The sequence below is a fragment of the Microtus oregoni genome, unplaced genomic scaffold (assembly GCF_018167655.1).
Source record: "Microtus oregoni isolate MIOR12 unplaced genomic scaffold, Mior012 000015F_ref0000493, whole genome shotgun sequence".
Taxonomy (NCBI): domain Eukaryota; kingdom Metazoa; phylum Chordata; class Mammalia; order Rodentia; family Cricetidae; genus Microtus; species Microtus oregoni.
In genome coordinates, this window is record NW_024543074.1 from 24,018,160 (window position 1) to 24,037,876 (window position 19,717).

The following is a 19,717-nucleotide window of genomic DNA, read 5'->3' on the forward strand; positions in this document are numbered from 1 at the left end:
TCATCCTTTGGTGACTGACGTGAATCTGATCCCTGGGCGTGCTTCTGCTGCCTGGGTCCAGGAGCTCTGGTACTCAGCTGTCTCTGTCTCCTCTTGGCAGCAAGTACTATGAGAAGGAAGCATTACTGGCAGACCCCGTGTTTGGCCCAGTCCTGGCCTGTCTCCTAGGTGAGCTTGAAGACTTAGAGGCTTGTGCTGTTCAATGGGATGAGGAGTGGGTGATGAAAGAACCCCAGCTGATTAACCATCCCTGTCTCCATAGTGGGACCCTGTGCCTTGGAATACACAAAGCTCAAGACAGCTGATCACTACTGGACTGACCCCTCTGCTGATGAGCTAGTCCAGAGGCATCGTATCCGGGGTCCAGCTAATCGCCAGGACTCCCCAGCAAAGCGCCCTGCCCTGGGGGTTAGTATCCTTCTCCCCACCTCTGAGTTCACTTCCTCAGACTATACCTAGGAGCCCCTCAGTAGCAGCCACCTAAGAGAACTTTCTGTCTATGCTAGGACTTGCATAAATGCCAGTAGCCCATGCCTACTGTTGATTAGAGAGTAAAGGGTAGCAAAGAGTCAGCTAGAGAGGGCCATAGTGCATGGGAGCCTGAAGATTCTCCAGCCCTAAGACCGCCTTGCCAGGGTGGGCCCTGAGCCGTGTCTTTTCCTGGCAGATCCGGAAGCGCCACTCTAGTGGCGGTGCTTCTGAAGACCGGCTAGCTGCCTGCGCCCGAGAGTACGTGGAGTCCCTGCACCAGAACTCTAGAACTCGGCTGCTCTACGGCAAGAACAACGTATTGGTACAGCCGGTAGGAATGCTTTGTGCCTCCAGTCCTCCCTCACTGCCCCCTTTAGCAGGTCCAGAACCAGTTTCTTTGCTACAGAACTTGACCAGAGAGAAGGGAATGCCATCCTACCCATCCTGTGTTGTCATATGACTCATGCCCAGCTTGGAGTTGGCAGGAGACAGGAATGACATCTGTTCTGGCTAGCGAAACCCAGGCTGTCCAGGCCTAGGATGGCAGCCAGCAGGCAGAGTGAATGCCCAGCATGGGTGTGGCTGGCCAGTGGCACACCTGGCACTCAGGCTGACAGGACAGAGCCAATGGCACTAAGCCAACTGAAAAGCGTCTGTTCATCCTTGCTTTGCCAAGCCTTCAGCCCCAGGACTCCATTGCTGGCCTGATGTGTTCCCTCTTGGGCTCATTCTCATGGGCCATCCGGTGAGACTCTCCGGCCCATGTTGTCTGTTTTCTGGTGTATCTCTTCCCTATAGAAGGAGGACATGGAGGCGGTCCCTGGCTACCTCTCCCTGCACCAGTCTGCAGAGAACCTGACCCTGAAGTGGACTCCCAACCAACTCATGAACGGGACTCTTGGGGATTCGGAGCTAGAAAAGAGGTAGAGGTTTTACACATGCTCTCAGGAAGCAGGGAAAGGAATGGAAGCGTGGCTCCAGGGAGGGGATGGCGAAACAAAGAAGGCTCCAAGGGCCAAGCCTTACTCCTCATTCAGTGCCAAGAGTTACAGGGAGAGGCTGCCTGAGTGATTCCCAAGCCCTTTGAGACTGAGCCACTCCTGGCTGTGGAGGGATTGGCACAAGCCGGGTGCTGCATGGCAAAGAATTCCAGGCTCTGTCTTAGAGGGACAGCACTGGCCTGTCTTTAACACAGTTCCAGGGGGTGACAGAGGCAAGTCTTAGAGCATAGTAACACCTATGATTCCTTTTCAGTGTGTACTGGGACTATGCCCTGGTGGTGCCCTTCAGTCAGATCGTCTGTATCCACTGCCACCAGCAAAGTGAGTCTGCTCGACCGAGGCCGAGAGGGAGGGAGGGCCGGTGCTTCCTTGCTGTGCACTGTGCATTGAGTCTGTCAGACGTACTGTGTCTTTCCCAGTGTCCTTGTTTTGCGGTGTTGGGAATCAGATTCAGGGCACTATCTGGCTAAGCATGTGTCCTACCACTGAGCACATTCCCAGCCCTCCCACTCTCCTCATTTTTCTAATTTTTAAATTATTAAAAAATCTTATGTGTATGGATGTTTCACCTACGTGTGTGTGTGTGTGTGTGTGTGTGTGTGTGTGTGTGTGTATGCATCATATGTATGCCTAGTGCCCATGGAGGCCAAAAGAGGGCATTGGGGCCCCAGAACTAAAATACAGATAGTTATAAGCAACCATATGGGTGCTAGGAACTGAACCTGGGTCCTCTGCAAAAGCAACAAACCACTAAACCAAACTCTCCGGCCTCATTTGTTTGTTTTTTGTTTTGTTTTTTGTTTTTTGTTTTTTTTTGGACATTATTTAGTGTATGTATTTTTGTAAGTACATACATTCACACCTGCACCAAAACACACATGGAGACCTGGGGACAGTTTACAGGAGTCACCTCTCTCATGTGGGTCCCAGGGATGGGAATGAAGCTCAGATTGTTAGGTTTGCAGTGGGCATCTTTATCCCTGAACCCTCTGGCTGCCTCTGCTGTTCCTATGAGGGAAGCACCCAAGGCCAAGGCATGTTCTAGCCTGTCTACCCTCCTTCCTAGCCTGGGAAAACTCACCAGTCGGGCCAGGGTGATGGGGTCGGGAGGTCTCAAGAAGGGCCCCAGCCTCACTTGCGGGCATTCACCCCCACCAGAGAGCGGTGGCACGCTTGTGCTGGTGAGCCAGGATGGCATCCAGAGGCCGCCACTGCACTTCCCACAGGGAGGACACCTGCTGTCCTTTCTGTCATGTCTGGAGAATGGGCTGCTGCCTCGTGGACAGCTTGAGCCCCCGCTGTGGACCCAGCAGGGAAAGGTACCTTGGCAGGGGAGGCTCTGGGTGCAGGGCAGGGTGAAGGAAGGCCTCCTCTCTTCCTTTCCAGCACACAGTTCTCAGGAACAGCTTTGGGTGGGACCTTGGGTGGGACTGTGCACTGGACAAGCTGACCCCCGCTCCCTCCACAGGGCAAGGTTTTCCCCAAGCTACGGAAACGCAGTAGCATACGGTCGGTCGACATGGAGGAGCTCGGTGTAGGACGGGCCACAGACTATGTGTTCCGGATCATCTACCCTGGGCACAGGCATGAGCACAGTGAGTGTCCCCACGTTCCCTGTGACGAATGCTCAGGGTGTGTGGAAGCACTGTGTCATTTGGGTCAGGCAGGTTAAGACAAGGGCTTCATCACTTTAACTTGCAGATCATCCCTGTCTTGTACCTAGCTGTCTTCCCCCAAGTCACCCCAAGGCTCTCAGCTCAGCAGACCCAGGCATCACCATACAAGTTCCTTAGTCATATTTCATGCCATGATGCAGAAAGACTAGAAATATTAATAGAAGGTGGGAAACTCTCCATTCCTCTCCAGGCTGAAGTAAAAGATAGCGAACTCTCCAGCCCTCTTCAGCCCCACCACCTAGCCTCGACAAACCAGCCTGGGTACAGTGCAGGTTCACTTCCAGAGCCAAAGCCCTCAAGCCAACTCCTGATGCAGAAGCAGGGGCTGCATCTGGAGAGGGTGAAGCCTAGAGCGCGGATGTTGAGGGCTGGAATCTGAGGTGGCTGGGCTCTGAGGGCCCCACAGTGCACCTGGGCCTCGGGCATCTATGGCGAAGTACCTCCACATCGGTGCTCTTTCTGCTCGGTGACTCCATTTCTCTGTATCAGACTTGCATGTCTTGAAGATGAGGGCAGGGACTCTGTCAGTCCACAGTGATTGTTGCCACCCAGACCACCTACCCCTCCCTGCATTTCCTAATTTGTGCCAGAAAGTTGTCCATAGTCACATGTCTTTGTTGATGGGCAGATGACTCAGGCTTCATGCAGATCGCTGTAAGCACAAATGGCCCAACAGGCTTGGAGGACCTGGGCTTGGGGGCCTCCATTCCTCCCAGATGTGCCAGACAAGAGACAGTGAGTTACAGCCACGGTGCTGTGGACTGGCATTTCACCTCAGGCTTGGCTTGGTTTTGGTTTGCAGCCTGTTTCCCTCCTTCAGTCGTGACACGTTCCATTCTGGTCACACCACTGTAAGGCCCTCTTTCCTCCCTAGAGGTTGAGCTAGGCAGCAGGAGCTGAAACTCAGCTGAGTGACGCCCACCCCTCAAGGATGGCTCTGAGGGGACCCTGGAAGAATAAGGTTGAATTTATGCTCTAAATGAGGGGCTTGCAGTTGTCTCTAAGTCAAGTTCAGCCTGACCATGACAGCAGCTAAGATTGGGATCCATCTGGCCAGAGTCCTAGCCAACCTTAGTCAGGACTGGTGATCTTCTAGGTCCACTCACGCAAGCGCACGCACACACATGCACGCACACACATATACACCTTTCTTCTGTTCTTCCTAGAGAGGACCCTTTCAAACAGTGGAGCTCTGTAGCCACCTCTTAGCCCTGAGCCTCTCGTCCTCTCCTGATAACCAGCAGAAGGTTCTTAGACCACCCCGCCCCCACCCCCTCCCTCCTCAAGGCCCTGCAGGTTCTCCACACCTTTCCCCTCCAGGAGGGCCGATGGTCTCTCCTGCCCAGGACTAGGGTCCTCATGCCTCTGCCTCTCTCGCTATTCTCTTTGAGCAGTCACTATTAACTACCACCACCTAGCGGCCAGCCGTGCGGCCTCGGTGGACGATGATGAGGAAGAGGAGGATAAACTACACGCGATGCTCTCAATGATCTGCTCGCGGAACCTCACAGCTCCCAATCTGATGAAAGGTTTTTATCCCTCCCCACCCCGACTCACCTCGTCCTCTACCCTGACCCCCTTGGGCCCACTTGCCACCCACTGCAGCGGCTCACACAGCAGTGTTGGCATTAGGGGGACTTGCACGCAGGGCCATTTCCTCGTCACAAGGCAGATCAGTGAGGACACAGGCAGGCCAGACAGGTACTGGCAAGAAGAGGGGACGTGTAGAGCAAATGGTTCTGGTTGAGGAGAGCTGCTTTATCCTGAGAAAGCACTGGGGAGGAGGGCAGGCTCTCTGAAGACCCACTTGGGGGCCTGAATGGCTCTCAGAGCCGCTCCCTGTTCCTGCCAGTCACGCCCTGCAGACACCAGATGGTGGTCTGTCTTTCTCTCCTGCTGACAGGAGAGGCCAGCTACTTCTATGCTTCTAACTCTGACTTAGCAAGACAGGGTAAAGGTAGGAGCTGGACAGGTCAGGTGAGGGGTGAGGGTCATCGTGAGAAGAGACCCCCAAGGACTGGCCTTCCCAGCATGCATGAGGGCTACAGTGCTTTAGCATGAAGACCTGCTACTTGAGCATGAAGCTAGACATACTTAGCACGGGCATCCAGGTCCAGGCTTCCTGCCCCACATGCCCTGGTTCACTGTATGGGTTTGAACAAGTATCTCAGCCGGGAGGTGGTGGCGCACGCCTTTAACCCCAGCACTTGGGAGGCAGAAGCAGGTGGATCTCTGTGAGTTCGAGACCAGCCTGGTCTACAAGAGCTAGTTCCAGGACAGGCTCCAAAACCACAGAGAAACCCTGTCTCGAAAAACAAGCCGGGCGGTGGTGGCGCACGCCTTTAATCCCAGCACTCGGGAGGCAGAGGCAGGCGGATCTCTGTGAGTTCGAGACCAGCCTGGTCTACAAGAGCTAGTTCCAGGACAGGCTCCAAAACCACAGAGAAACCCTGTCTCGAAAAACCAAAAAAAAAAAAAAAAAAAAAAAAAAAAAAAAGAAAAACAAAACAAAACAAAACAAAAAAACCAAGTATCTCGGCATTTCCAGGCTCAGTTTTCTCACTGGTGCTAGGTACCATGTCAGTGATGTTACCTGCGTGTCCTGTACTCTGGACCCCTACATTCATGGTGGCAGGGGTCTCCTTCCCTAGAAACAGCACAGCACAGTATTGTCTCAGCATTTATCTGCCCACCAAATTCTTTTTTTAAGACAACTGTCTTGGTGAGGAGCCCCACTCTTTGGAGAACCATCAACCAGGGTTCTATGAGGGCTAGAGAGGGCTCCAGGGAAGGCTGGACAGAGAAGCAGAGACTAGGCTAGCCCTTGGATGCTAGGGAGTTCCCCAGTCCCCACCGCGTTTATGCCACAAAGTTAATTGGTTCTCGCTCTTACAGAGGGAGCCTAATATATTACACCCCTTACAGAGATGCTGTTCCTTCTAATTCTCTCCTTACACTTCTACAGAGTTCTGCTAAGGGGCACAGTCAAGTCACTCAACCAGTAATAATGACTCCTATTCCTGCCAGCCAGACCCATGGCTCAGAACACACCCAGCACCCCTCAGCCAGTCCTGCCAGCTGCTCTTCTTCCTGCCACAGGTCTGCCTTCCTTCCCAGTCCTGTAGGCCGTGGAATACCCAACTCTTTAGGTTACTAACACACACTTGCCACCTGGCTCTTTGTGCAATGAACTTGAACAACACAGCTTGTTTACGGGTTAACTGGACTTGAGTAGTGTGGGACCGTTGAACTCACTGCCCTGCAGACCAACCTCTTGGCAGTAGAAAGGCCACTGACTGCTAGGTGGAGCGGCACACGCACCTGTAATCGCAGCACTTTGTGGGTAGGGGAGGAGGGTCTAGGAGGTTAAGATCAGCCTTAGCTACATGAGTTTGAAGCTAACCCAGGCAACTTGAGATCTCATAAGAAAAACAAAGCCCACTGACTAGTATTAGGACTGAAGCGTCTAAGATCAAATTTCCAAGCTCATGGAGTTCAGAGGCCTTGGAAGTCATCTGGGTATCCTTTTGTAGAATTGAGGGACTAGATGAACCCACAGTCTATCCCCTGTGCTCCCAGTAATTGGGGGAAGAGCATAGGTATGAGAAGAAGATCCCTAGGGAAGTGAGGAGTAGGGATGGAGGATGGGAGCTCCCCTCTACACTCCAGTCCATAATGACAACACTGTTGAGTTCTGCAGCCATTGCTTTTTCAGGCCTGCAACATGCTTGACTTGTGCATGTGATTCAAGTGGCGAGGCGGCCAGGTCTCTTCCCTCCCCCCTCCGTTTCCCACTGCCCCCTACCGAGCAGAGATGCTGTTCACTCTAATTCTGCTCCAGGCCAGGCACCTTTCACTCGGAGTCCTAGGGGCTGTGGGGTTCGCCCACCTTGAGTGTTTGCTTTATACTTTCCTCATGCTCAGAGGAGAGGGCAGAGTCAAAGCTGACCCAGCAGACCCCTGTCCAGCCTGCTGCCTCACTAGTCCCTCACCCGTCACCCCAGAGCTCCAGCTGTCTGCACTGGGTTGTCAGTACATGTAGCGTGTGCAAAGCTGGCTGGTTCAGCTCCTTCCTGGAGAATTAAGGTGAAGAGCATTGACCCAGGAGATGTGCCTTGGTTGGGCCCAGCTTTCTGGGCATGAGCTTGTTTCCCTCTGTGCCCATCCTCCACCCTCTTGTGCCTGTCGCCATCCCTGCCTGCTGCCTGCTGCCTGCCTGGCTGAGCTGATTCCTCCCTACCCACCTCTACCTCTCACCCTGGTTCCTCCTGCAACTGACTTCCCGCCTGCTGCAGATGAGCTAGGTGCCCAGCCCCACTACCTGTTCCATTCTTCCCCGCTCTTCCCCAAGTCTTCAGCATGGCTTGCGACCCCTCACTCCCAGAGCCGCAGCCCCCTACCAAGTATATTCCCTTAATTTACCTCCTGGTGGAGCTGAAGGGCCAGACGCTGACACAGTCCTACCTGTGGGTCTCGGGGGGACAAGGCAGGGCAGCCCTTGAGGGGACTGGAGGGAAATCCGCTCAGCCCTCTCCACCAAGGCACACCCAGAGCTGGAGTCTGGCTATCCAAAATCACAAGGCCTGGGCCTGCAGACTGGGGAGTCAGGGTCTCTTGCCAGGTTTACCTAGAGAACCTTTGCTGAAAGACCTCAGCACACAGAGCTCCTTACCCCTCACTCTCCCTGCACCTCCCTCCCTCGAGGTGACACCAGTCTCTCTCTTCCCACCTTCACTGCGCTTCATCTCTGTGGCTCCTGGCGGATATTCATCCTGAACAGTTTTCTACCCGACTCTGGCCCTAAAAACTCTCAAGAGTCTTGACTCAGTTCTAATTTAGATCACCAGGGATGGCAGAGACAGCGCCATCTACAGACATACAGACATGCCCAAGGCTCTGTCTATGACGCTGCACATGGTCAGCTGTGACTGGTGTATGGGACCATTGGGGTCACGTGCCCAGACACTACTTCCATCCTGCCAGCCCTGGGAAGTTCTCCTCCATTCCAGCTCACACAAGAGCTGAGTGCCCTCAGAGCAGGCCTTGGGGTGTCTGGTTTGGGCAGGAAGCACTGTTCCTACTTAGCCACTGGCCACTAGATCTGGGATGGTTCAGGGTAATGAGACAGATAGCTTTGAGGTCCCCTCAGGGATTTTGGTCATTGATACTGAGGCTTCCAGATACATTCCTGTGCGTCTGAGAGAAAAGCAGGCTGGGCCTTGAAAGGCCAGGGCTAACTGGCAGTGTTTCTCTAGTGGAGGCCTTTGCTCTTCTTGCCTTTCCTCTGGGAAAGTATGTGTCCTCTGGTATTGGTGGAGGTGGTACACAGATCACCCACAACTCAGTTCAAGTATTCCATTACATGGAAAAAGCCACCTTCTGTCTTCTCCAGGCTAGGCGAAGCTGGACAGTGTCAGGCACCCTCACCCTCCCACTGTCTCCATCCCTGGGTTCTCAACCAGGCAGGCACCACCTTATGAATTTCCACCAATGGGTGATTTCGTCTGCAGCTCTGGGCAGAGGTGGGCATTGGGCATGCTGCAAGGGCACTTGGGGGGGAAAGCCTACCAGGCATTGACCTTGGCCCCTTCCTGCCCTCAGATGCTGGTGACATGATTGAGATGCAGGGTTTTGGACCCAGCCTGACGGCCTGGCACCTAGAGCCCCTGTGTAGCCAGGGCTCCTCCTGCCTTTCCTGCTCCTCCAGTAGCTCCCCATACGCAACCCCCAGTCATTGCAGCTGTGTTCCTGACAGGTGAGTGGGAAGGACGGGAAGTAGCCTCCTGTTAGTGCATAGCCACATGTATCCCCCAGCCTTACAAGCTCCTCCTGGCATGTCAGGGTGGCCGCTTTAAATTGGACAGACCTGGATTTGGATCTTATTTATGTTACCTACATGACATCAGCAAGTTGCTGAGTCTCTGTGAGCCTCTGTCTTTCCTTTTTGTTTTGTTTGAGACAGGGTCTCACCCTGTAGCTCAGACTGTCCTGGAACTCACTGTGTAAACCGGGTTGGCCTTGAACTCAGAGATCCACCTGCCTCTGCCTCCTAAGTGCTGGGATTAAAGACATGGACCACCACTGCCCGGCCACTTCTGTGTTTCTAAACCTCTGTTTTCTCCCCTGCAAAATGGGGTGATACCACCTCCTTCCTAAAGCAGGGGAGGACCATGTGACTGTCCAGGGTTGTACCATACTCCGGTCACCTTCCTGTTCTGGACATCGTCCCACTGTCAGGCTGTGTGTCTGGGAACACTTGGTACTACCCTGTATGAAGCAACATGGGAACACTTTGGGCCCATTGCCTGAATATTCCCCTTCACCTGTAATTCACTTTTAACCTGCCATTTCTGGGGTCCCTGAAGTGTCTCCATTTACACATAAGGATATCAAGATTCACTGGAGTGCCGAGTGGTAGTGGCACACACCTTTTAATCCCAGAATTCAGGAGGCAGAGGCAGGTGGATCTCTGTGAGTTAGAGGCCAGCCTGGTCTACAGAGCAAGTTCTAGGACAGCCAGGGCTACACAGAGAAACCCTGTCTTGGAAAGGAAAAAAAAAAAAAAGAGTCACTGGAGCAAAGTTCAAGTCGGGGCCCCCAATAGCAACATGAAGGATGGCCGGCAGAGTGGGGCCAGTCTTGTGTTGCCAAGCTATACACCCCACTCTCCACACACACAGCCCCTGCACCCTGAAGCCACAGTGTCAGCCCCCTCTGAGGCAGGATGTTTCCACAGGTTGCCCCTCAGGCTGCTGTGTGAGAGCATGAAGAGGCAGATTGTGTCCCGGGCCTTCTATGGCTGTGAGTGTGTGGCGAGGTGGGGCTCTGAGGGGCTGGGGGTGGGGAAGCATCTCAGTCACAGCCTCCTTTTCGCCCGTTGTAGGGCTGGCCTACTGTCGCCACCTGTCCACAGTGAGGACCCACCTGTCAGCACTGGTGCATCACAACATTATCCCACCAGACAGGCCCCCTGGGGCCTCAGGTGGCCTTACCAAGGATGTGTGGAGCAAGTATCAGAAGGACAAAAAGGTGCAAACCGGGCTTCCAAGGGCAGAGGCAGTGGGCGGGGTCTTGGGAGGCAACAGTTACCTGTAGCTGCCTGCTCCAAACTGAATGGTCATTTGGGGTAAAACATGGTATGGGTTGGGCGGTGGTGGCGCATGCCTTTGATTCCAGCACTCAGGAGGCAGAGGAAGGTGATCTCTGTGAGTTCAAGGCCAGTCTGGTCTACAGAGTGAGTTCCAGGACTGGTTCCACAGCTACTGAGAAACCCTGTCTCGGGCAGGGCAGGGGTAACAGCCATGCTAGGGAGTTGGACAGATAGGTGAGACTGATGCCATGGGTTGACATGCGTTGGAGATGTATGGCTGATCTCGTCTGCATGGGAAGGGACAGGGCTGGGAATCCAATCTACTTCCATATTGATCTGAGATTTGATAAGCTTTGCTCTACCCTGTGAGGAAGATGTTGAGACAAGATCTCTTAAAGCTATAATCTCAGAACAAGAGAATATGGCTGCCCCAAGCAGGGTGTGCCTGGGCTCAGTAAAGCCGCTAAAGGCCAGGCCCAGCTCTCCCAGGGATGTGGCTTGGCTGCTGGGCCACAGTAACTGGAGGCTGCATAGTCTTTACCTCTGGCTTCCTCAGAACTACAAGGAGCTGGAGCTCCTGCGGCAGGTGTACTATGGTGGTGTGGAGCATGAGATTCGCAAAGACGTCTGGCCCTTCCTGCTTGGCCACTACAGATTTGGCATGAGCAAGAAGGAGATGGAGCAGGTAAGGGAGCCTGCTCCGACGGAGCCAAAGAACTAGCAGCTGGGCAAGTAACCCCAGAGAGGGAGCCTCGGAAGTCTCAGCCCCTCCTAGCTAGAAACAGCAGGGGAAGATGGTAGCGGAGCAGCCCCCTGGCCCTCACCTGAGGGCCTGCTCCAGTCCAGCCATCTCACCTTCTACGGCCCCTCTAAACTGAGTTCCAGTGCTTGCCCAGCCCTGAGGAGAAGCCCTTTGGGCACCCTCCCCTCATGGTCATGGTGTCATCTGAGCACAGGTGGATGCAGCTGTGGCAGCGAGGTACCAGCAGGTGCTGGCAGAGTGGAAGGCCTGCGAGGTGGTGGTGAGGCAGCGGGAGCGGGAGGCTCATCCAGCCACGCTCACTAAGTTCTCCTCGGGCAGCAGCATCGACAGCCACGTGCAGCGCCTGGTGCACCGAGATTCCACCATCAGCAATGATGTGAGCCAGACTGAGGGAAGGGTTTAGTGGGGAGGGCTAGTGGGGCTCACGAGTCTCTCAGGCACAAGGGTCCTGCGCATGGGGCCATCTTCCAGTACTGGCAGTTGGGTCCTGGGCAAAGACTTCAGGTGTCAATGCCCCCAAATTGCAACTAAAGAATGGGCAACTTCTGGTACTTTCACACCAATAAACAAGCCATTGCTTTGTGCTGCTTTTGAACAGTAGGGGGAAGTGGATCTCCTGGAATTTGGAGAAGCTTCTCCCTCCTTGTAGAGAAAGTAGTCGTGGGTTCCCACGAGTTCCGGTACTGCATCTGTTCCTGGTGAGATCAGTGTCTCGGAGCTAGAGCATCCCGTATCTGGCCTCTGTTTCTGGACTTCTCCATTCCCATACCTCTGATTGAAGAGGCTTTATGGAATATTATTGGCCGAAGAACAGAGGAGCGCTTAGAGAGCCATTGCTGTGCACTGGCAGGGTCCTTTCTCTGCAGTTTTCTGTCGCCCTGTAGGAGTAACTGCAGAGGTGGCAATGCTCGTGGAATGCTCTGTTGCTTCCCTTCCTTCCCCTTCTGCCCTAAGAACAGCAGACAGTAACTACAGCCCGCTGCTGCCGCCCCACCCAGATCTGAATTTCTTTTTCCTTTTTCTTTTCCTTCCTTTCTTCTTTCCTCTCCCCAGCCCCTTCTATCTCGACTGGCCTTAGCTGTCCTCCTACCTCAGCCTCCTTAGCTGGGATTACAGGCATGCTCTGCCTATATATTCAAGTATTTATTTATTATTGAGTCAGGGCCTCATTTTGGAGTTCTGTTATAAGACCACGGTAGCCTTGAACTCATAGAGATCCACCTGCCTTTGCCTCCCAAGTGTTGGGATTAAAGTTGTGTACAATGCCCAGCCCATAAGTGGCTCTGGTTTTAAATTTTACTTATTTTTATGAGTATGAGTGTTTTACCTGCACATATGTCTATGTACCACATGTGTTCCTGGTGTCTGTGGAGGTCAGAAGAGGGCATCAGATTCCCTGGAACTGCAGTTACGGATGATCAAGAACCACCTGTGGGTACTGGGAATCCACCCAAATCCTCTGAAGAGCAGCCAGTGCTCTTAACCGCTGAGCATCTCTCCAACCACCATTTTGTGGCTTTTCCCCCCTTTCAGAACTGTCTTTTTCTAAACTATGACACATAAGTGTGTAGATGCCATGGTGAAACCCATCACTTTTTATGCTAAACTAACAAATTACTATGTAAAGGCCAGGCTTACTGTCACACGCATGAGATCTCAGGACTCTAGATGCAGAAGTAGTTGGATCAGGAAGTGAAGGCTAGTCTTAGCTACATAGCAGAGTCAGGGCTATCCTGGGTTACCTAAGTCCCTATTTCAAAAAAGAAGGAAGGAAGGAAGGAAGGAAGGAAGGAAGGAAGGAAGGAAGGAAAAGGCATTTTTAGATAAAGTTTGTTCTTGATGTTTTACTAATTATGAATGTTAACAGAAAATATAAGGTAGATCAGGACTTAAGAATATAACTCCAGCCAGAGAGGTGACGTGGCAGTTAAGAGCACTGGCTACTCTTCCAGAGTTCCTGGGTTCAGTTCCCAGCACCCACATGGCTGTTCATAACCACCTGTGACTCCAGTTCCAGGGCATCTGGTGCCCTCTTCTGGCCTCCATGGGCACTGCATACATGTGATGCACAGACATAGACCTGGACAAAACACCCATATACATAAAATAAACATTTCTTTAAATGTCTAAACTGATGGGACACCCTCTCCTCCCATGCACTGTTCTTCACCCCTTGCTCGTGAGCAGACTTTGTAAAAGCCTGCGGCTGAGAAGGTGAGATGGCTCAGCAGGGTCGGTGCTTCTGCACAGTCTGATGACCTGAGTTTGATCCCCGAAAGGAGATATTGACTCCATATAATTGTCCTGTGGCCTCGTGTGCACTGTGGCACATGCAGCCCCTCCCCAACACTCACCACACACAGTAATAACATGCAGCCCCACCTCCACACTCACCACACACAGTAATAACATGCAGCCCCACCTCCACACTCACCACACACAGTAATAACATGCAGCCCCACCTCCACACTCACCACACACAGTAATAACATGCAGCCCCACCTCCACACTCACCACACACAGTAATAACATGCAGCCCCACCTCCACACTCACCACACACACAGTAATAACATGCAGCCCCACCCCCACACTCACCACACACAGTAATAACATGCAGCCCCACCCGCACCATACACACACAGTAATAACAAGTACATAAACCTAACACCAAGTCTATCGTGGTGCTGTGATCACAGAGTGTGGCTTTGGAGAGGGCGCTGGTGAGGCTACCGAGTCTCACAAGTATGACTTTACCCAGTGTTCCAGGTCTCTTACCCAGAGTAAAACATTCAGCATCCCTCTGACTCCACTGTGCAATTAGAAAAGACAAGACAAAGGCAGCTCGGAGGGTATTGTTTTCCTCGGATGGGCCTCCAGCCACCAGGGAATTGTTTCCTCTTCCGTCTGCACCTTGAAGACTGCCATGACTGGCTTGGTATTACTACAGAAGTTTCTTGTCTCATCTGCTCACCGTTCAGTACCAAGAATAAAGAACTTGCTTTTCCTAAAACCTGCAGCTGCTTCTTCCCCTCCCCCGCAAGTCCTAGCAGCCACGTCAAGACCCTAGGGCAGCTCTCCGGAGCTTTTTGTGACTTCAGGTCTTTGTAGAATGACAATAAGCTCAAGCCTGCTATCAAGAGTTGGGACCTAGGGGCTGGAGACAGCTCCCTGACTAAGATCACATACTGCAGGGTTGGGGACACATTGCTTTTGTAGAACCTGAGTTGGGTTCCTAGTGTCTCTGACCTCAGTGAGTGCCTAAACTCAGGTGCAAAAACCAACATACAGACACATAATGAAAAAAAATGAATCTTTTGGAAAAAAAAAAACATGGATGGTGGTGCACACCTTTAATCCCAGTACTCTGGAGGCAGAGGCAGGCGGATCTCTGTGAGTTCAAGATCAGCTCAGCCTACAGAGCAAGTTCCAGGACAGCCAGGGCCACACAGATAAACCCTGTCTCGAAAAACACTTCACAGAGGACTCTGCTCCCTTCCTATAGCAGTACCTGGAGGCTGTGGAATGCCTGCCACAGGCACAACCTGTCTTATTTTTTGCCCAACGCCTTGTTTCTCGTTTCTTCTTTTGGTTGGGTGGATAGAAGCAGGTTTGGTGCCCAGGGTGGATAGTGTTGGGAGGTGGGAGTAGGAGGAGAGAGTATGAAGAAGATTCTCCTTCCCAGCTCTGTTCTGATCCGGGAAGACCCTGGAGTGTTGGATGGAACCGCCATCTGCTTATTCCACCAGGTGTTCATCTCTGTGGATGATCTAGAGCCCCCAGGACCCCAGGACCCCGAAGATTCCAGACCAAAGCCCGAGCAGGAACCAGCAGCTGGGACTCCCAGCATGGCTGCTGCAGAACAGCAATCTGTGGAGTTTGACTCCCCAGACTCCGGGCTGCCTTCTTCCCGCAACTACTCTGTGGCCTCAGGCATCCAGTCCAGCCTAGACGAGGCACAGAGTGTGGGCTTTGAAGAGGACGGCGGTGGGGAAGAAGGCTCCTCCGAACAACCAGCTACTGCAGCCCATACTTGTGAGCCCCATGATCCTGGCCAGGAGCAGCTTGCATCTTCCAGTGAGCTTGAAGCAGGGGAGGAGCTCGCAGCTGTGTGTGCTGCTGCCTATACTGTACGTGGATGCTCCCTGATGCTCCCTCACACAACTGTTGGTGGATCCTGACAGTTTTAGGGAATCTTGACGTGCTAAATCTGGGGACTGACTGCAAGGGGAGGGTGGGTGGTGTGGCTCTCCCGAAAGGGCTCTCCAAGCATCACCAAGAGGCCTCTGTTCTCAGAGCTCTAGGGTCCTTGTTGGCTGGGTTTTCTTTGGGCACCACCTCCTGCTCCAACCTTGGAGGGGCTGGCTAGCCTCACCTCTGAGGGACACCCACTTTTCCAGATAGAATTACTGGACACCGTGGCCTTAAATCTGCACCGCATAGACAAGGATGTGCAGAGATGTGACCGAAACTACTGGTACTTCACGACCCCCAACCTCGAGAGGCTCAGAGACATCATGTGCAGGTGCCGTTGGGGGCAGGCTGTGGGAGATGTGAGGACCCGGGCCGGGCCATGGTTTCACCTATTGTATTGTATCAGGTCTCCCTGCATCCTCTGGAGCACTGTCCCTGCAGCACTGCACCCTCTGTCTAGAGCGCTGTCCTGCAGCACCCACTGCATCCTCTGTCTGTTTGCAGCACCCCACACCCCACTGCATCCTCTGTCTGTCTAGAGCGCTGTCCTGCAGCACCCCACACCCCACTGCATCCTCTATCTGTCTAGAGCACTGTTCTGCAGCACCCCACACCCCACCCTATCGCAAGGGTCTTTCAGACACTTACCTGTTTTCACTATCTGTCCTTCATACCAAACTGTGGTGGCCTTTGTTTCCCTCGCCAAGTCCCTTCCTAAAGTGCCTTGGGGACAGGGGCCATTGGTAGTTCCCACTGCCTCACAGGGTAGAACCTCAGGAAGTGTTTCAGGGTTGTGGAAAGAGAAGGGCACAGCCATAGTGTTCACCCCTGGCATTTCAGCTACGTGTGGGAGCATCTGGATGTGGGCTACGTGCAGGGCATGTGTGACCTCCTGGCGCCTCTCCTGGTCATCCTCGATGACGGTAAGCGATGGGGTGTGGGGCTTCAGAGTGACAAGATGGGAGAAGGGGGATGATGACCAGGTCGAGAAGGTGTGGGGGTGTTAGCCAGTCTGTTCTGATATCTCAGGGGCCTCATTCCCATCTCTTCGCAGACCAGCTGGCCTACAGCTGCTTTAGCCACCTCATGAAGAGGATGAGCCAAAACTTCCCCAATGGAGGTGCCATGGACACCCACTTTGCCAACATGCGTTCCCTCATCCAGGTGAGTGATGCAGCTGCCTGAGTGCTGGGCATGGCTAGACTTCAGGTCAGCTTCTGGAAGGCTAGGGACGTCCTTTACAGGGGCTTTATTTCACCAATCCTCCTGCCTCTGCTTCTTTGAGTGCTGGGATTATTAGCATGCACCACCAGCCATAGCTGGATTTCCTTCATTTTAAAAAACATTGTTACCCAGCACATGGCGTGTGCCCAGCACTCGGCGTGTGCCCAGCGCTTGGCGTGTGGAGGCAGGGAGGTCAAGGCCAGCTTGACTCCACAGCAATCGAGGCCTTGACTACATGAGATGTCTGAAAATTAAATTAATTCACACAAACACACACACACATGTATGTATTAATGAAAGTAGCTGAGCATCATAATTCATGCCTGAAACCCCACTTGGGAGCCTGAGGCAAGATCAGGATTGCTGTGAATTCAAGGTGAGCCTAGGCACAGACTGAGAACCTATCTCATACAAAAATAAAGTAAGTCAGCAGGGCTGGAGAAATGCGTTAGGAGCTGAGTTTGACTCCAGTAGTTTTGCTTTTAAAGCCACATGGTAGCTTATGATCCTAGTGTGGGAAGGGAAGACAGATCCCTGGGCATCTCTGGCCAGACAACTTAGCCTACTCGAGCTCCAGGCTAGTGACAGACCTGGTATCCAAAAAGTAGCAGAGATAGGCGGGTAGCACCAGTGGAAGACACCTGAGGCTGTCCCCTGGTCAGCACACAACAGTGTACTCACATGTGCATATGCACACATGTAGGCACATATATACAAACGCTGAATTAATTAGTTGGGGCTGGAGAAATGGCTCAGCGATTAAGAGCACTGGCAGTGGGAGGGTGGCAGAGAACCAGCTCAGCTCAGTGTCTCTTCTTCTCCACCATGAGATCTTGGACTCGGAGCTATTTGAGCTCATGCATCAAAACGGAGACTATACCCACTTCTACTTTTGTTACCGCTGGTTCCTGCTGGATTTTAAAAGAGGTGAGAAGTGGGTGGGTCTGGGTATCATGGTATAATCCCAGTACCCCAGACCTGCAACAGGAGAGTTATCAGGAGTTCAAGGCCAGTGTCAGCTTCATATCAAGACCTTAAAAAAAAAAAAAAGCCATAGGACTGAGGTCAGGCAGCAGGAGAGCCCCCTTCCCCTCCATCAGTGGCATTCAAACTTCACTGCTTCCTGTTATGTCCTGCCCCTGCCCAGTTTGAGTTCTGCTAAGGTTGTCTGGACCCATGGTTCTTAAATGGTCTCCACAGGACAGGCAGTGCTTGCTTTGTCACAGGTGATGGTCTTGAACCTCGTTCAAATTTCAGCTTCTCTGAGCACTAGAAGTGGGGAGCGTGCCACACACAGTCTGCAGAAATAACCAAGGAAAGGGCAGGGTCTTGGTCTGGGGTAGGGAATAGAACTGCCTGCCGCTCTGGAGCCGGGCGAGCCAGGCTGTGTGCAATGGAGAATCCGGCCCGTGCCAGCTCTTTCCCGTCCCCAGAGCTGCTGTATGAGGACGTGTTCGCAGTGTGGGAAGTGATCTGGGCCGCCAGGCACATCTCGTCGGAGCACTTTGTCCTGTTCATCGCCCTGGCCCTGGTGGAGGCCTACAGAGAGATTATACGTGACAACAACATGGACTTCACCGACATCATCAAGTTCTTCAATGGTATGAGCTGATCCAGCCGTTCCGGCTCCCTTACCCCCAGCAGGGATGGGGGCCAAGCTCCGGACTGGGCAGAGTGGAGGGTTTTCAGGAATTCCAGGGTTCCTTCCCCGTAGGCAGATGTCAAGAGCATAGCAGGTAGAAACTCCCCACAATTATCCATGTTACCCCCAGAGCGGGCTGAACGCCATGACGCCCAGGAGATCCTGCGAATTGCCCGGGACCTCGTCCACAAGGTGCAGATGCTCATAGACAACAAGTGAGAGCTGCAGCCAGAGGCCCCTGAGCTCCGGCAGGGAGAGGCCGAGGTCATCATAGCCCAGACTGCCTCACCCCACATCCCCTACCCCACCCCTGCCAACCCTGCCCACTCAGCTGTGTAACCTAACAAAGTGACTGTGAGCCTGGGATGTGAGTATGGGCAGTGCTGGCCCTACAGGGCAAGTGAGGGTCAGGATGCCTGCAGGTCATGACTGGGTGGGAAGGGTTGGTCAGGGAGAGTGACCGCCTTGGGGGACCACTACTCTTGTTTCCCTCTCAAACCACAGAATAGCCCCACTGCCACCTGAAGCCTCAGTTTGGACTGTTTCCAATGCCTCTTCCAGTCAGCCTGGGGCTCTGTAAGGTTAGTGGGGTCTACAGTGGACTGAGCCTCATCTAGCAGGAGTTGCATGGGGCAAGGAGCTCTGTGCCATATCGCTCCTAAGACCTTTTGTGGTCTCAACTAGCCGCCTATTCAGGCATGTGTCCTGGGGTCAGGAGACTGGGCTGTCTTTCACGCTCTCCTGAGACTCCGGGGGCAGCCCACCTCAGCAGCACTGCCATAGTCTCTGGCCACCAGAGTAGCCCCATGAGCTCCCCCCACTCATGTCTGTACAGTGCCACTCCTCACCCTGCCCTCTTTGTGCACTGGAAATCCCAGGACTGCGCAGAAGTAGCACATTTGCTCGCTATATGGTATGGAGGGCGGTGGGTGTTGCCTGCTCTCCAGAGGGATCCCAGGGAGATTCTGTGGGAAAGCAATCCTGTCACAACCTCCTTCCAAGGCCAAGCCTCTGAGCTTCAGGGTACCTGTTACCTGTTCCAGACATCTATGAGTTCCTGGGGCTAAGGGAGGGGGGATTGCCTGGGTATTCTCAGCTCATCCCTGGTGAGAAGTAAGGCCAGCTCGACTTTCCACATGCTTCTCAGGGTGCTGAGAGGTCTGGAAACCCAGAAGGCCCTTGGAGAAGTTTGCAGGGGTGTCACCAAAGGCACACCCCTTGACCCAAGGCCTAGGCATGCTGCTTTTTGTCATCCCCACCACCCGAGCACATGCAAGCTCTGTCTGGGACCTGGCCACAGTTGCCTGGCTCCTACCCAGAAGTCACCCAGGTTCACAGACTTACTGCATTTGGAAAACATGAGGAAGGACCAGCAGCCTTCTGCATCTGGCAATGCCCTCCCTAGCCCCTGCACTGCACGGCCTGTGTGGGGCCAGCCTACCCTTGTTCATGATTCCTTGGCCTCCACCAAGCATGGTGGCCAATGTGTGCCTGCCTTAGTGACTCTGGTTCTGTGCGGGGCAGAGTGTATGGGGTTTGAGGGTTTGTTTTTGTTTTTTGTTTGTTTGTTCATCTGGTTGGTCAGTTGATTTTGTTTTGCTCAGAAACTATACTCTTCAATATAATAGACCAATAAAATGTATTTGGCAATGCCTGAA

General features: G+C 53.2%; 1 protein-coding gene across 3 annotated transcripts in view; it reads left to right on the plus strand.

Annotated features, from left to right (window-relative positions):
* The window catches only part of Sgsm2 (small G protein signaling modulator 2), a 39,952-nt gene extending 20,235 nt beyond the window's left edge, over positions 1-19,717 (plus strand). For 2 of the 3 annotated variants that reach the window (XM_041663957.1, XM_041663960.1), the window contains 20 exons: positions 101-168; positions 263-408; positions 668-802; positions 1,270-1,394; positions 1,726-1,793; positions 2,631-2,791; positions 2,941-3,067; positions 4,543-4,677; positions 8,750-8,903; positions 9,885-9,949; positions 10,032-10,177; positions 10,795-10,923; positions 11,195-11,377; positions 14,749-15,129; positions 15,400-15,524; positions 16,034-16,116; positions 16,248-16,357; positions 17,248-17,344; positions 17,851-18,018; positions 18,190-19,717. In XM_041663957.1, coding sequence (XP_041519891.1) covers positions 101-168; positions 263-408; positions 668-802; positions 1,270-1,394; positions 1,726-1,793; positions 2,631-2,791; positions 2,941-3,067; positions 4,543-4,677; positions 8,750-8,903; positions 9,885-9,949; positions 10,032-10,177; positions 10,795-10,923; positions 11,195-11,377; positions 14,749-15,129; positions 15,400-15,524; positions 16,034-16,116; positions 16,248-16,357; positions 17,248-17,344; positions 17,851-18,018; positions 18,190-18,278 — 2,695 coding nt within the window. In that variant the 3' untranslated portion in view covers positions 18,279-19,717. The remainder of the gene's footprint in view (positions 1-100; positions 169-262; positions 409-667; positions 803-1,269; positions 1,395-1,725; positions 1,794-2,630; positions 2,792-2,940; positions 3,068-4,542; positions 4,678-8,749; positions 8,904-9,884; positions 9,950-10,031; positions 10,178-10,794; positions 10,924-11,194; positions 11,378-14,748; positions 15,130-15,399; positions 15,525-16,033; positions 16,117-16,247; positions 16,358-17,247; positions 17,345-17,850; positions 18,019-18,189) is intronic. The other variant, XM_041663958.1, reaches the window with a different exon arrangement.